The following is a 17,153-nucleotide window of genomic DNA, read 5'->3' as shown; positions in this document are numbered from 1 at the left end:
TAATCAATATGAGATGTTATCTACTACCACGTGACAGACTGCCTCTGAAGCACATACTCATCTGTAACCTCTTGAGTAAACCAAATGCTGCCCCTACTTGGTACATGTGTAATGCCTCCGCTTTGCTTCTTTTTCTCTTCTTGACGCTGCAGTGGGCAGCCTTCTTACTCAGAGCTCCAGGACGAGGTGACCCTGCTCCATGTGGAGAGAGACCGGTTGTCTGCTGAACTCAAGCTCACTGCTCAAATGATTACAAAGAAGGTCGGCGAGGCTCGAGATAAAGGTGAGTACTGCTTCTCTGGCATTCTCTGGTTTGGTGGTACTCAGGCCCTCCTACCTCTCTGGGACTAGGTGGTGATTCTTCTTTTATGCTTCCTTGTTTTGATTCTTGGCAGCCGACCAGGAGCTGCGTGACCAGCAAGTGAAGATGAGCCTGCTCCAGGAGGCCTTGGAAGAGAGGGTTGCATCAGAGCAGGAGTTAACACAGAGGCTAATATTGATCCAAGAGCAGAAGGAGGAGGCAGTGCAGGATCTTCAGCAGAGACTCAGTGAGGTTGAGGCAGAGCTGCAAGAGACCTGTGGGAGCCTAGAAGAGCAGAGACAGCATCTATCAGGGCTGAAGGATGAGTATCAACAAGGTAAGCTTGCGGGAGCATCAGCACACTTCTACTTTGTTTCCATTATTTCTAGATTCTTTTCCCAGTGGAAAAGGGCCCAAGTAATGGAACAATCAGGAGGCCTGCGGGAGATGCAGCACTAGCACCCTTGCAGTCATGGAACCCAAGGTGGAATCACCAGAATCCAAAGAGGCGCAGTACTCATGTATTCACAGTGTCCAGGGTGGAGAAGCTCCAGTATCCACGGAGGCGCAGTACTCAATCAGTCACAATGCCCAGGGTGGAGAAGCTCCAGTATCCAAAGAGGCACAGTACTCAAGCAGTCACAATGCCCTGGGAGGAGAAGCTCCAGTATCCAAAGAGGCGCAGTACTCAAGCAGTCACAATGCCCAGGGTGGAGAAGCTCCAGTGTCCAAAGAGGCGCAGTACTCAAGCAGTCACAATGCCCAGGGTGGAGAAGCTACATTATCCAAGAGTCCCAGTACTCAAGCAGTCATGATGCCCAGGGTGGAGAAGCTCCAGTATCCAAAGAGGCGCAGTACTCAAGCAGTCACAATGCCCATGGTGGAGAAGCTCCAGTATCCAAGGAGGCGCAGTACTCAAGCAGTCACAATGCTCAGGGTGGAGAAGCTCCAGTATCCAAGGAGGCGCAGTACTCAAGCAGTCACAATGCCCAGGGTGGAGAAGCTCCAGTATCCAAAGAGCCCCAGTACTCAAGCAGTCACAATGCTCAGGGTGGAGAAGCTCCAGAATCCAAGGAGGCGCAGTACTCAAGCAGTCACAATGCTCAGGGTAGAGAAGCTCCAGTATCCAAAGAGTCCCAGTACTCAAGCAGTCACAATGCCCAGGGTGGAGAAGCTCCAGTATCCAAGGAGGCGCAGTACTCAAGCAGTCACAATGCCCAGGGTGGTGAAGCTCCAGTATCCTAAGAGGTGCAGTACTCAAGCAGTCACAATGCCCAGGGTGGAGAAGCTCCAGTATCCTAAGAGGTGCAGTACTCAAACAGTAACAATGCCCTGGGTGGAGAAGCTCCAGTATCCAAGGAGGCGCAGTACTCAAGCAGTCACAATGCCCAGGGTGGAGAAGCTCCAGTATCCAAAGAGGCGCAGTACTCAAGCAGTCACAATGCCCAGGGTGGAGAAGCTCCAGTATCCTAAGAGGTGCAGTACTCAAACAGTCACAATGCCCAGGGTGGAGAAGCTCCAGTATCCAAAGAGGCACAGTACTCAAGCAGTCACGATGTCCAAGGTGAAGAAGCTCCAGTATCCAAGAGTCAAAGTACTCAATCCGTCATGATGCCCAATGTGGATCAGCCTCTGTGATTAGTGATAGTATCTGGGGTGCAATTGCCCCAAGATACAAACTGTGATGGTACACTGGTTGGAACTGCCCCAGTTTGCTAACAGCTATGGCTTCTGGTGCAGAACAGCCCCAGTAGACAGTCACAGTACCTGGAGTGAAACTGCTCCACTATTGGTACTTCAACATTGTTATCCTATCAGACATGATACAGAATGAAATTCTCACATTCGAACAAGCAGTCCTGAAGGAAGTTTCCAGAGGTGCAACATCTACCCCTTCCACAATCTTTCAGCCTTAGAACTCGCGGCTGTGAATTCTTTGGCCAATGATCACAAGAGCACCATTAAACAAGCAGATAAGGGAGGGGCTACCGTGATCATGTCCACTTTGGACTACGATAATGAATGTAATCGTCAACTGACAAACCACCATTATTACACCCCAATCGCCAGTGACCCTACTGGCTGTTTGACCACACTAATCACTGCAATGATCTCCACAGCTGAAACACAGGGTTGGATCAGTCAGAATGAGGCCGATTTATTTTTTATTTTTATCAAGCTGCAACCCAGAACGCCTTGTTATTATATCCTACCCAATATTCACCAGGGCCTTGATCCTCCACCTGGATGACCCATTGTATCAGGAATTGATTCCCTCCTAGAGCCCCTGTCACGTTTCTGTGACCACTTTTTACAACCTGTGGTACAGAAAACACCATCATTTCTACAGGATACTTGGGATGTACTGTGTCTCATTGAAAACATCCACACCACAAATGAGATTGACTTGTTAGTCACGTTGGATGTCGAGGCACTCTACACAAACCTCCCCCACTAGAGGTAGTAGAAGCTGCCCTTTTAGCTGAGGACTGGGATTCCCCTACCCCAATAAACTTCATTATGGAGTGTGCCACACTATCCTTAACGGAAAACTTTTTTCAATTAAAAAAAACAACTATACCACCAAACCCAGAGGACTTTTTTGGGGAGTACGTTTGCCCCAAGTCTGACAAGGCTGGTTTTGAAAAAAGGATGATCTTCGATGACTCGAATCCCTACAACACAAACATATTACTCTGGCGTAGATACATTGATGATATCTTGATATTCTGGAATGGTGAAACGACATTATGTGAGGATTTCTGTAGGTGGATCAATACTCTTAATCCCTTCCTCCATTTCACCAACACCATTTCCCATAAGAGTATTCCCTTCCTAGATTTCATGATCACACTGACTGAAGGACAATTAAGTACCACATTCTACAGAAAACCCACAGACTGCAACAACCTCCTCCTATTCAGCACCCACCATCCTAAAGCCCGCTGCAGCCAGGTTGACTGACTCCGGAATCTGGAGATCACGGTTTGATCCCCGGTGCCAGCGGCAGGTTAGCCCAGCACCATGTGACTCTGGGGAATAGCTTGCTTAATCTTCCCGATGGCCTCCAGCGCCTAGAGACCCTTACGGGCGATTGTTCGCACTTTACAAATGTGGATTATTATAAAGCCCTGAGAGATAATCTCCCTTATGGACAATTTTTACAGCTGCGCCGTAACTGCAGTACCTTAACGGACTACAATATTAAGGCTGACCAACTTGCATGCAACCTGAACTCTCGGGAATACCCCACACACAGTATAAAACTGGCAAAGAAATGGGCCAGAAACAATAACAGAGGCGCTGTTGGAACAGAATTCGAGACAAACAACAGACGCATTGACATGTGTCACCACATACACACCAGATTCTAATCTAATCCTTAAAATCATTAAAAAAAACACTGGGGCATTCTACAAACTGGTGAATTGACATTACCCCCACCTTGTTTTGCTTTTAAACGCATGTGGAACTTGAAGGACATACTCGTACAAACCAGACCACCACATTCTACCTGCTGTGACCAAAGATCCCTATGGGATCTCCCCCCAGTGACAGGACACTACCCATGTAGAGCGTGCACGGTATGTGCGGTTACTGAGATTACCAAAGAAATTACATTTTCCGACACGTTCAAATTGGTGCAGAAAAAACACACCAACTGCAACATAAGCAACTGTATATACACCCTTACCTGCCCTGTTTATTTATTTGCAGAGTTTTATATAGCGCTGGCTCGAGCCAGAGGTATCAGAGTGCTTTACATGAGGATTATCGAGTTACAAAATTCCACCAGTTACAGGAGCATGAGTTACTAGAGCATAGATTAAACAAATACACATATCCAATGGGGTATAGGAGGAAGAGGGGAAAAGAAAAAAATGGGAATGAATGAAGATCGGGTCAGGAAAGACAGGCAAGGAGGAAAGTAATTCAGGGGAACCAAAAAGGCAAATTGAAAGTCAAACAAGCCGGCTGAATCGTCGGAAGGCGGGGAGGAAGGAGACACTGCAGAGAGACGAAGGGAAGTCTGCCCAGTGTCTGGCTGGGTAGGTGACAGCCAAGGGGGAAATCCACAGCCCATCTCCTCTATAGCTACCTGGGTAGCTCCACCGGGCATCGGTCAAATTGCTAGATCTCCGCGGTCGGTAGTATGTTCACAAATTCATCAGAAGTTGCTGAGGCTGGTTTCAAATTCAATCAGGGGAGTTGGAGAATCAAACAAACGCAGTCCTTGGAGCCCCAGGTGTATATCAAGGTTCAAGAAGGGGAACTTCGTCGGAGGGAGGGGGAGGAAGGAGATACAGCGGGTAGACGAGGAGAACAGTGCCCAATGTCTGACTGGGTAGGTGACGGCCAAGGGGGTGAGCCAGAGCCGATCTCCTCTATAGCTGTCTGGGCAGCTCCACCGGGCATCGGACATATTGCTCGGTCTCCGCGGTCAGGATTATAATCACGGTTACTCTGACGATTTCGAGTTTAAACAAGGGAGTTGGAGAGATGAGAACCGCAGTCAAATCAAACCCCATGTATAAATAAGGGTCCAATAAGGGGGTAGCTTCCAGGGAAATTAAAGCCAAAAAGGCAATCCCTAGTTGGGGAGATTCCCGGCCGGCGCTGATCATCTGTCGGCCATCTTGAAGACATTCGGTATGAGATACATTGCGGGACAAGCTAGTACACGGCTGAACAGTATTGGCAGATTGATTCCCCAGCTTGGTGCCATAAGGAAGGGTTGAAATGAAGGTTTGCGTCGCAGCAACCACAGACGGCTATATTGCTGATTGATTTGCTGATAGCTACATCAGGGGCGCCATCTTGGGGCCAGGCCCCGCTCTGGGCAAGATCGTCGTGCTCATGGAATCAGATTTGTGCAAAAAAAGCATTCCTTACAGTAAGCGGATACAGTCTTACTTAAGATATTGGTTCGTGTTGCTGATCTTTACAGCACAGCTCCGCACTGAAAGATATAGCGCTTCCCGTACACTTCAGCCGCCATCTTAAGGTCAGGCCACTTAAATTGACGATTGCCGCAAGGTTAGGAAACACTGGTCATAGCAACAAAAGTAATTATGCCTTGTCAGAAAAAAAGGTCAGTAAAATCGTTATGAAGCGGGTGCTCAGGAGGGCAATCTGGTTGTTATTCAGTACCATCTGAAAGAGACACGTTAGTGATCGATTCCTTACCTTAGAATAATCCCCAGCCGTCAGACTGGATCCGGAAAGTTTTGCTAGCAGTACCCCTGCGCATCAGTAGGCGGCGTTGTGCGGCTCCGCGTCCGTCGCTGGCGTCGTAAGCGCCGAGATGACGTCACATAGACTACTTAGGTGCCACCCATGCGCGCTGACGTCAGTTCTTTATTTTTCCGCACCAGCAAGCGCAGATCCGGTTAGAGCACGTACCTTAGTCACTTTTTGCCTACCCTTTTTGAGACTTTTTGTCTCCTTTTCTCCTTGGTGCACGTAGGGATGCCTGGATTTAACTCTTGTGGGTTCTGCCGTCGTAATATGTCAGTGGCTGACTCCCACGATGTTTGCCTCTACTGCTTGGAGACCGACCATGACTTCCAGTCCGGCCGGGACTGTCGGGCCATGGCCCGAAGGCCTTGAGGGAGCGGCGCTGGAAGTTGCTGGAGGCCCGGCACTCGTCCCAGCGCCGTTCCAGGTTCAGGGACTGTTCCTGGGAACGCTCGCGGGGCCGCAGTCGTCGCTCCTCGGACTCCCAAGTCTTCGGATTCGGGTAAGCGACGACATAAAAAGAAGTTGAATAAGCGAGTTCGCTCTCCGACGTCCTCCCGTCGGTCCTCGGATGCGGACAAGGGGGACAGGGGTTCTGGCCCCTGTGGCTCCTCTGGAGCCTGGGAGTCCCGCGGCCTACCCGCCTTACCCGGGTCCGTCGATAATTCCCGAACAGGTGCAAGAATTTCTTGCTACCAAGGACCGCCTTTTTAGGCCTTGGGCTCCCGCTGACGCGCCTTTGGGCCCCGCGGTCCCATGTCAGGATCCTGTTGGGCCGCCGGCGGATCCATCTTCGGTGCCACAGGATCCTGCGCCATTGGCTCCGGCCCCAGTGCCGCACGGTCCAGCGCTGCCGGCTCCGGCCCCAGTGCCACCCTCGGCTCCACCTCCAGCACCGCAGTGGGTGTCGTTTGTTCCGTCTTTGCCCCGGTTCCAGGACCATTCTGTTCCTACCTGGGATCCGCATTGGGACGTGGCGCCGGCTCGGCCCCGCCTGGCGCCGTTTCCGACGCCGTATGTTCCTTCTCCAGCTCTGTCGCCGCGGTCTGTTCCCCATGCAACAGAGGTGGAGGACACCTGGGAGGGGTCCGAGGACCCTCTTGCCCATCAGTGTGACTCCGAGCAGGACTGAGTGGACGACTTGGAGGACGCCGGCGACTTCGACGTCTCTTCTGACCCGGGGTTTGCCTCTCCCCCGCCTACCATGGAGGAGGGCACCTCCTACACGATGGTGCTCCGTCGGGCAGCTGAGGTCCTCAACCTCGATCTTCCTATGGTGGCCCTCAAAACTAATCTCCTCATTGAGGTGCTCCAGACGGCGTCCACTTCGTCGGAGCCCCTGCTCCCCTTTAACGGCGCCCTCACGGACGTCTTGTGGGGCACTTGGTCGCGGCCAGCCACAGGGGCCCCTGTGGATAAGAATGTCGCCAGGCATCATCGCCCGGCACCTGGTGAACCGGCGTTTCGGACCACTCATCCTAAGCCTGAGAGCCTGGTCATCCTAGCCGCGACGTCACAGTGCCTTTCCCACAGCTCCGCCGGATAAGGACTCTAAGAAGCTGGAGCAGTTCGGTAAGTGGTTGTTCTCTTCGGCCAGCTTGGGGCTGTGGTCAGTGAACACCGCCTGCTTATTGGGCCGCTATTCCCATGCGGTGTGGGATACAGTTGCACAGGTGTTGCCTCAGTGTCCTGTGGAGATCCACGCTGTGCTGTCCCAAGCTGTTGCTGAGGGTAAAGATGCGGCTACGTTCACCATTCGGTGTGGTTTGGACACCACGGATTCTCTGGGTAGGGCGATTTCTTCGACTGTGGCGCTGCGTCGCCATACCTGGTCGCGTACTCAGCATGGCAATCGATCCGACTGCCTCTTCGGGAGGATCTTCTGTCGCAGCAGCAGGGGACGTTCTCCACCCGAACCTGTACAGCCTCCACCTCCATGCTTCCAGATCAGCCTTCTCTTTTTACGTCTCCGGTTGTTAACCGTTTCATAAAAGGCATTACGCACACGCTTCCTCCTGTGCCGTTCATAATGCCTCAATGGGACTTGAACTTTGTCTTGACACATCTGATGTGCGCTCCCTTCGAGCCCCTTCATACCTGTCCTTTGCGTCTTCTCACTCTCAAGACGACCTTCCTGGTAGCTATCACCTCTGCCAGAGGAGAGAGTGAGCTCCAGGCTCTTTCTTCCAAACCTCCTTTCCTTTCTGTTCATCCGGACAAGGTGGTTTTAAGGACCTGTCCTTCTTTCTTGCCAAAGGTTGTCTCGCCCTTCCACATCGGGCAGACCATGACTTTGCCCATCTTCTTTCCGCCTCCTTCAAAGGAGGAGGAGAGGCTTCACTGTCTGGACCCAAAACGTCCGCTTGCGTTCTATTTGAAGCGTACACAGCAGTTCCGGGTGGATGACCAGCTCTTTGTTGGCTACGCGGGCGCCAAAAAAAGGTCGGGCCGTGCACAAATGAACCATCTCGCGGTGGGTCGTTCTGTGCATCAAAGCGTGTTACTCCTTGGCTAAGAAGGAGCCTCCTGTGGGGCTGCGTGCCCATTCTACCAGGCAACTGCAGTCACTACAGCCTTGGGAAGCGGCGTTTCCTTGCAGGACATTTGTCAGGCAGCTACGTGGGCCTCGCTGTACACATTTACCAAGCATTACTGCCTTGACAGTCAAGTCCGGAGAGACGGCTTCTTTGTCCGTTCTGTTCCCTGTGACTTTCTGGTGTAATCTGTTCGCAGACCCACCACCGGGGTTGATATTGCTGGGGTATCTATTCTAAGGTAATGAATCTATCACTAACCTGTCTCTTTCAGATGCACAAGTTACTACTTATGTAACGATATATCTGTAAGAGACATTAGTTAGTGATAGATTCCTTACTGCCCCACCCATCCTCCCCGTTCTGCAGACTGATTTCCAGGGTTAAGGTCATCCCTTTCAGGGCCCTAGTTTCTTGGCACCAGTGGTCAGTTTATTGCGTGGCTCTGCGTTCCTGGCGCAGAAAGTCGTGTACAGAACTGACGTCAGCGTGCATGGGTGGCGCCTAAGTAGTCTCCGTGACGTCATCTCGGCGCTTACGACGCCAGCGACGGACGTGGAGCCGCATGACGCCGCCTACTGACGCATAGGGGTACTGCTAGCAAAACTTTCCGGATCCAGTCTGACGGCTGGGGATTATTCTAAGGTAAGGAATCTATCACTAACTAATGTCTCTTACAGATATATCGTTACACAAGTAGTAACTTGTGCTTCAGTGCTGGTTTTATTGATGTCTCTCGTAATCCGCCATTTTGAATCGCCGTGTTCCTTCGTCCGACAAGGATGCGGCGGTGATTCTGGCAGTATTGGCAAAGTGTCCCCCGGCTTGGTGCAGCAGGAAGGGTTGAAATGAGCTCAACATCGCAGCAAACTCAAATGGCTATATTTCCGAATTATTTTGCCGATATTAGACCATGGTTGCCATCGTACGGCCAGGCTCAACTGTGAGGAAGATCGCCGTGCTGGTGGAAATGATTGGGTGCAGAAACTTTCTTTATAGACAGCGGACACAGACTTACTTTTAAAACTTGCAAGAGTTGCCAATCTTTTGGAGTGCATCTCAGTAGGGAAAGGTAAAGCTCTTTCCGTACATTTCAGCCGCCATCTTAGGGTCAGGCCGCTTTAGTGACAGATCATTGCAAGGAAAAAATCATTGAACATGGCAACAAAGGTTATTGTACCTTGTCGGAAGATGAGTCTGTTGAAATCCCTATGAGGCGGGTGCTCAGGAGGGTCCACACGCTGTCTCTGCTCTTGCCACCACCTGTGCTGCCGTCGCGGGGCTCTGCAGTGCGGGGATCGCGCAAGAGGGGCGGCTATGGTGCAATCTTGCTTCTGAGGCAGTGCAATGCCTCGGACCGCGCCACACCAAGTCGTCAAAAAGGTCAGAGCGCCGCAATGAAACTCCGCGCCAGGCTACCTTCTGCCTCATGCCACCTTCATAAAGCGGCACATAATGTTTTTTTGGGGCTCCTCCGATCAGAGAAAACACCATACGGCAGATTCAAGCTCCAGAGCTGTGGCGGATCAAGTTCCATCCGCCATCTTCCACATGCCCTGGCCTGTAATTTACAAGACATAGAAATGAGTACCAGGATGGTTAAAACACGCATCATGGTACACCGCTGCAGCATTCGTTATCACAAACTCAATACTAAGATGTGCACACACTTCAAACAGAAGGGACATACACCAGACAACTTACGATGTACAATAATTGAAGCACATCCCCAGATGAGCAAAAATGCCCTCTTCAGGAGAGCAAAATTAGATTTTTCGACTCTCCACTGACAAACAGGTTCTCAATGAGGATACCCCTTCGAGCGAACTGAACAGATAGACCTAATTTCTGCTTTGTGGATAAAATAGGCCTCAATGTAGTATCTCAGAACTAGGAGATCCTTCCACATATATTGACACAGATGTCTACAGTTCTGCATATATCTGTATGGAATAACCCTATTACATAATTTCCGTACTGCCCTTTTGCCTGCTCAACCTTAAGACACTGTTGTACGAGGTTACCTTACCCCAGGAAACTGTGTGTCGTACTTTGGCCACATTGCAACCATAGTGAGATGGCCCTTGACCATATACTTCCATCTGGCATTTATATACAACATCCCTGTCTCTTTGATATCCAGGGTGCATGACATACTTACGTTATGCAACGCTCCATTTCACTGTACCATCCCATGCTACTTGATTTGTCATTTTCCTTTTGGCAGCACATCACTTACACACTACCTCTCCACCATGGCCTGATTTACATTGATATCCTGATATACACCTTCTGTGGCCAACTCACTCCCTGTCCACCGTGACCATGAGGGTGGTCTGGTTTGCATTAAAAAACGGCAGCCACACGATCACTAATACCTTTGTGGTGTACACGTTGTTTCTGCCTGTTTAGTCTTGTTTTTATTAAACTCTAGAAAATGCCATTACATCCCCCCTATACCCGCTCACATTTGGCGTCCACTATGTTTTCATACATTCGTGAACCTATTGTGGCCCACGTGCTGTTTCAGCCTTGAATACAATCTTGTCATTTCCATCACACACTCCGCCCCTATGCCGGCTGCTATTGGTACTCTTGTCAGTAACTTAGTCTCTAGCGGTTAAGTACCGTTCCAATATGGCGCCCATTTTTGGCATTCTTTGACTGGAGACCCAGACACCTCACTTTTATGCACCACCACCACCACGCCCTGACCGGTTGTGCCCCCCACTCGGGCTGCTGCTCTGATTATCTCTGCTAGTGCGAGTATTTAACCTGGCCCCACAAGGTTTCCCACACTCAACCGAGCTGGTGGAGTGAGGGTAGGTTTACCTGCTACTGAGCCGCTGCTCAACTGTAAGTACTTCATCCTTGTGGTTACTATGGGGTGTACCCTTGGACCCCCCTTCCCCCTCCCGGTTTTGTTGGCAGTACTTCTGATGTGACAGTTAGATTATTCTATCTGATGCAACTTCTTTTTTACACACTAGGACCTTAAACATTCTTAACGTTTCCTCTATCAGCAATCGTTGCAACTGGTGAGCCACCCCAGATGGGTGAGTTACAACAGTTTTCCTACATACCATGGTGGTTGACAAGCCACCCCGCCTGTCTTTGCCCTTAGATGTGCCACCTGCATGCCCCTTATTTATTCCTTTTCACTGCGCCTATCACTTTTGATCTTTCACTAACAGCTTGACTACAATTCTAATGCATGCTGTCTTTTCAGAGGATTTTTAATGATGTATACCATTATGTTTTCTAGGTCGGTATTACTACAAGGTACCTCACTGTCAGGTTGCGTGAGTGTTCCGTTTACCCTGAATACTAATAACGAAACCAACCACTGTGTAGATTTTATTCTTGGTCCTGAAGAATTGCTATTTGACCTTTTTGACAACCTAGGCATGAAACTTGTTGACCTCTATGCTGTAGCCACCGCTGAACATTACATCAGTGGTGTGCCATTCTAAATTTTAACTAGGACAAGTGGACTTGCTGATTAAAATTAATTCTGAGTACCAATGAATCCTATTTTATAATCCCTCCCCACAAACTTTAAACTCATCTACACCTCGAGGCCCTATACCTTTGGGAATAGATCTCCGACAAAGAGCCCCTCATAGGGTGCCCGTCAGGCAGTGCCTGACAAGGAGCATGCTCTATGATGAAGCATGACACCCAGCCAGGTGTGTGATGTCCCTAGTTCCTAAATTGGGAGACACCCTCTCCTCCTTTTGGACATTTATCTGCACCAACCAGTCCTCTATTCTCTTTAATATCTCCAAGGAACTGCATACTTTTGTTCAAATACTTATACCCTAGGGGCATGTATGCACCCCCAGTTCCCTTTTGATTGTTTGATATACCTTATCAGACTACCACCTATATTTCTCTATTCCCTCTCTTCTGTTCTTGTTCCTTCACACTTTCCTCTAACTCTGCTCCTCCTCCCCTTTGATATTTTCAACTCTCCCACTTCTCTTTTATTTGCTGCCTTTCTCATGTCCGCCTTCTCTCTTCTTCTCCCCCTTCCTTCCCCCTTTTCTGTCTTTTCCTTCTATATCAATAATCTCCGGTCATCTCCTCTTAAGCCATTGTGGGTGAATGTGCCGTTGCCCACGTCTACAGCAGCACTGTACCCTATTGTGTGAATGTGTTGCTGCCTCTTGAGTCTGAGGAAGCATCATAGATGGAGCGGCTCGTACTGCAGCTTGTGCACCTCACTTGGGTCAGCTGCGTCTTACGGCTTTGATGCTTTACATTGTCCACAGGTGGGTGAACTGCTCTTCATAGACATGCCTTGGCCGAGCTGCTCCTCACAGTCCTCACTTGGGCAAGCTGCTCCTCACAGTCCTCACCTGGGCGAGCTGCTCCTCACAGTCCTCACCTGGGCGAGCTGCTCCTCACAGTCCTCACTTGGGCAAGGTGCTCCGTATGGACATGCCTTGGCCGAGCTGCTCCTAACTGTCCTCACTTGGGCGAGCTGCTCCTCACAGTCCTCACTTGGGCGTGCTGCTCCTCACAGTCCTCACTTGGGCGTGCTGCTCCTCACTTGGGCGAGCTCCTCCTCGCAGGCCTCACTTGGGCGAGCTGCTCCTCATGATGCTTAGCTGAGCAAGCTGTACCTTTGTGAGGCCTCTTGGCAGAGCTGCCATCTTGCACCTTGTTGCATCACCAACTTCTCCTGCATCTTTCTACGGCATCACTTGGGTCTTCTGTGATCTTTGACGCACAGCTATACCTCTGGTAACTGATCTCGTGAACAAGACCTGGTGCTCACCTTACTTGACATATTGTGCTTCTCTAGTATAGGGGCGGCCTGGGTTCATGTTTTCCGAGTGGCAAATTGTACAGGTGTTCGCTTCCCTCCACATCAAGCATACATATTTTAATTGTTGTTTTTTAGGGGATGAGCTTCGCCCCATTGTTCAGTCAGAGGTGAAATAGTGCAGCATTTAAGTCCTTAAAAGACCCAAACTATTGTATTATTATATTCTCCCCCAGCACTCCAGGAGAAGGTGTCCGAAGCTGAAGCCGGCATGATGCAACAGCTCTCAGAGATGGAGAAGAGAGTCCAGGAGGCCAGGCGGGAGCACACAAAAGCAGGTGAGATCCCAGGAGGCCATGTTTGGATCCAGTAGAGCAGGTCCTTACTTGTACTGTATGAGGCAGCAGTGGTGACTTCCCTGTTACACAGGAAAAAACTGAAAAGGTCCCTTTTCGCCCGAGGATTGAATCAATGTAGATAATTTCTTTTACAAACTGGCAAAACCATAGGTCCACATTTGGTTATTAGGAGTTGGGATTACAAAGCTGAACACATTTATATAAAGAATAAAAAGTAACAAACCTCAAAGTTGCAAAATTATGTGATACTCTCAATCATAAGCCAGTAAACGCATAAAGATAAAAATATGTGCATTTAAATATTTTATTCTTCATTGAACAATTAAGAAAACATAATTTTCAAACACAGGGTATATTTAAAAATACATCATTTTAAAGTGCTAGTGCAGATAATGTAAATCTCTAATATAACGTATCTCATGAACACATTCAAATACACATAGACACTGTAATCATCAATAGAGCCCTGTTTTGTTAGAAAAATGTATGATTAAAAACCAGCTTCAAGGTTAATCGAAACTGTGGAAAAAATGTTGATGCGGCGTTACGGTGAAAGATCAACTATTCGTCACCTTCTTCAGGACAATCATTAAACAATTTAAAATCATCACTCAAATTGGCGCAATACGGAAAAATATGTTACGTCCCCTAAATCGGGGAGTAACATTTCATGGAACAATGTGGAACTGCTTCGGTAATTGCGGATTAGATTTTAGAATAATGAGTCTCCAAAAATAGTTTGAACGTTTACTAGTGGACCCTGGGCGGCTAATACTCATGCTTATGGGCGTCCCTTATATAATGGAAAGATCTGTATTGTCTGCGTAGCCATTAATAAACTGAACTTCAACTCATATCCAATTGTCTCAATTGATTGGATACCATCATAGATAAAAGGCAGAGCTTGTTATTGCGACTGTCTGTATCGCAGCCCACTGGTTCAGGATCCTGAAACAGTGGGCTGCGATTCGGACGGCACATATACCCTGTCCCTTTTCCTTGTAGAAGTGTAACTCCTTCGTGAGTTTGTGATTCTCTGTTACACAACCTCAGTGCAATGGCTTTTCCCACTCCTTGTTCCCGTACTCACTCTGCCACAGAACAGAAGTGGTACCTCACTGGTCGAGATCGGGTGCATTCAGGATGGTATGGCCGTAGGCTGCTGTACCTCACTGATAATACCCGAAACATGTCTGGGGTTACTCGTGTTCCCCTTCAGAGAGGATGTGGCCAGCATTTCAGGCTGGAGCAGTCACTTCATCTGTCCGTCATGTGCTCTTGTGTTCCACATGTTTCATTCCCACTTGGATTCACGGTGCTGGTGGGTCATTTACGTTTATCCTTGTACATGCCATTCTCACTCTCTTGATTTGGGATTGCAAGAACACCTATAACTAGGTACCCCACAGCAACTTATAATAAGTGCATCTGTCTCTATTAACTACTAAGATTATGTCCTAAAATCTGGATGTTTTTCCCCTTTGCAGTGGTTGCTCTGAGACAGGCTGAGCGGCAAACTGTCCGGGACAAGGAGCGGAGCCAGGACATAATGAGGCTGCAGGAGGAGAAGCATAAGCATGAAACACAGCGGCTGAGCCAGCAGCTTCGAGAGCTGGAGAGGGATCGGAATCTCATGATGGTACAACCTCGGTTATAGCTGCCACCTTCTGTTCTTGATCTATCAGCGCCAGATAGTCTTAGAAGCGTAGACTTAAAACACTGTCCTGGTCAGATCTTCATCTCTGAAATCTCAAGACCCAACACCCAGGCTCAAATCCTTTTATTTATTGTACTTGTTTTAATATGAACCCAGCATGAAGGTCAGTGGAGCATTCTACATAGCATGCGTGGGTTACAGAATAACGAACACAGATTTACAAGTTAAAAAAAGGTTTTTGGCCTTAATCACTGAGTTAGTTACATGAGCAGTAGGCTAGGGTGATCGGCCAGCAGAAGAGTAGAATAAGGCATGATTTTGAGATCTATGAAAAACTAATAGCTTGGAGAAAGGAGGGAGACGACTCCAAAGAGTAATCATTCTATTGAGGATGTACCCAACTCTGTGCAGTCCAGGATCCAGCAGGTCTGCTGATTCAAGACACAACTTAGTTCCATCAGTGACAATCGCACAAGATTGAAAACACTTTCCTTCCTAAAGGACATTACAGGAAAGCACTAAGAGGGCGAGGAGATGACAAGTACATACATCAACACCACACTGTATGTTTTTCTAAGTGTGGAGTTCTTGCATACAACCTAACCATACCCACGATTCTCCTCGGCCAGCAAGCGGGGAATGGTGTCGGGCTGTACATATCTCAGATCTTCAGAGTGCAGGCGTGAGACATCAGGATTTGTATCTAGTCTTCCTGTTTTGACTGATGAACTCTGCCCCTTCTTTGCATTAAGAATGTCCTGGGTGGACTCTTGCAATGGCTGGTAACCAGGGTGGACCTTCAAGTCATAGGAGTAGAAGTTCCCTCATGACACCCTGCATGGCTCGTCAATGCCACAGTCTTGTAAGATTACAGTTCAAGAAGATTTGTTCCTTGATGCCTTCACTGGCACCTCCTTTGTTCGTAGCCTTAGTTTGGGCTCTCAAGCTATATTGCCTACGGTTACCTCATTCAAATAGTTTATCACCTACATGTGTATCACTATTGAAGACCAAACACTGCATGTAGTGCTGTACCTCAGGCATATACAGGGCCACTGAAATTATGCAGCAGAGGACAACCACATTTACTAAATTATTCGGCAAGAAAAGCCAAATTTTCCAGTGTAATGTGGCACATAGTATTCATTATTTTGCCATTTGTACACATTGTAATACTGTCTGGGAAAGGAGTTCACATATGTAGTACCAAGTTAACATCCAAATACAGTTATAAGCTACTAAAAGAAGACCAGTCAACCTTTTCAAAGGGCTTTCTCGTGCATCGGAATGCATGTCGTTATGTTTTTTATTAAAATCTACAGATTATACATCAAATGATGAGTTATGTGGGAAATCTATATTTATTCCCAAAGAGCTGCAGTCGCAGAATCCCTTAATTCTTGTAGCCCTAGTTCTAGAATACTTGTCATCAGCCAGAGCAGGAAAGCCCAGTAGACATATGTTCGTAGCTGTCGCCTCCTTTTCATGGTGCTTCACCTTTGATTCCACATAAACGATTATCCAGACGCCGATTCCTCAGACCTCTGAAACTACAGGACAACTTCTGTCTTTCAGCTGAAGAAACCTACTGTTTAAGGGTGTCAACGCCACGTTTGGCAACTGACACTTGAGCCTTGAGTTCTTACAGCGCCCCTTCCATGGTTGCACTTTATTCTCTGCATTCCTTGAGGGGACCTCAATGTCTCTCATGGTAGGCATTATCAGAAATACTCCCTCTCTAAAGTGCTCTCCCACATATACAGCCAGGTCCTGATCTCATTCACAGGATTCTCTACGGGTTGAGGGTCGTGGTACGTTCTCGTGAGCTGCAGCTTCCTCTGTCTCTTACAGAACAGGGTGCCGGGGGATCACTAGATGCAGCCAGCTCGGAGCCCTGCAAGCTCCATCCTGTTCATTGCTCCTTCAAGCATTAGGTGGTTGAAAGGTCAGACCTGGCGGAGAGCAAGGAGCAGGTAGTAGTTATGTTACAGTGGTTTTCTAGAGTGCTTAGACACTTGCTAGTCTCTTGGCCCTGTAGTCTGAACAACTATTGATAAAAAATGTAAGCCTTACATTGTGTCCTGAAGTGTATAAGAGGAGATGATTCCAGAGTGAGGAAGCTTGGTTACAAAATTAGCGGCAACCCAATACCCTATTTTAAAATCTTGTGAGCAGAAGAGTATTAGATGCACACAGCTCTCTGGCCCATACATAGTAATGTGACAGATGATTCTACCCTGGATTAGTAAAGGAGGATGTCCAGAGAGTGGATGGGGAACAGTATACTGTAGTT

General features: G+C 48.4%; 1 protein-coding gene across 3 annotated transcripts in view; it reads left to right on the top strand.

Moving 5' to 3' along the window:
* LOC146869417 (coiled-coil alpha-helical rod protein 1-like) overlaps positions 1 to 17,153 on the top strand; it is a 208,944-nt gene that overhangs the window by 163,591 nt on the left and 28,200 nt on the right. For all 3 annotated transcript variants that reach the window (XM_085599815.1, XM_085599812.1, XM_085599816.1), the window contains 4 exons: positions 153 to 283; positions 396 to 638; positions 13,081 to 13,182; positions 14,691 to 14,842. In XM_085599815.1, the coding sequence (XP_085455941.1) occupies positions 153 to 283; positions 396 to 638; positions 13,081 to 13,182; positions 14,691 to 14,842 (628 nt within the window). The remainder of the gene's footprint in view (positions 1 to 152; positions 284 to 395; positions 639 to 13,080; positions 13,183 to 14,690; positions 14,843 to 17,153) is intronic.

Source organism: Triturus cristatus, chromosome 1_1 (genome assembly GCF_964204655.1).
Source record: "Triturus cristatus chromosome 1_1, aTriCri1.1, whole genome shotgun sequence".
Lineage (NCBI taxonomy): Eukaryota > Metazoa > Chordata > Amphibia > Caudata > Salamandridae > Triturus > Triturus cristatus.
Note: the sequence above shows the minus strand (reverse complement) of the source record. Positions and strands in the feature narration are given on the sequence as shown.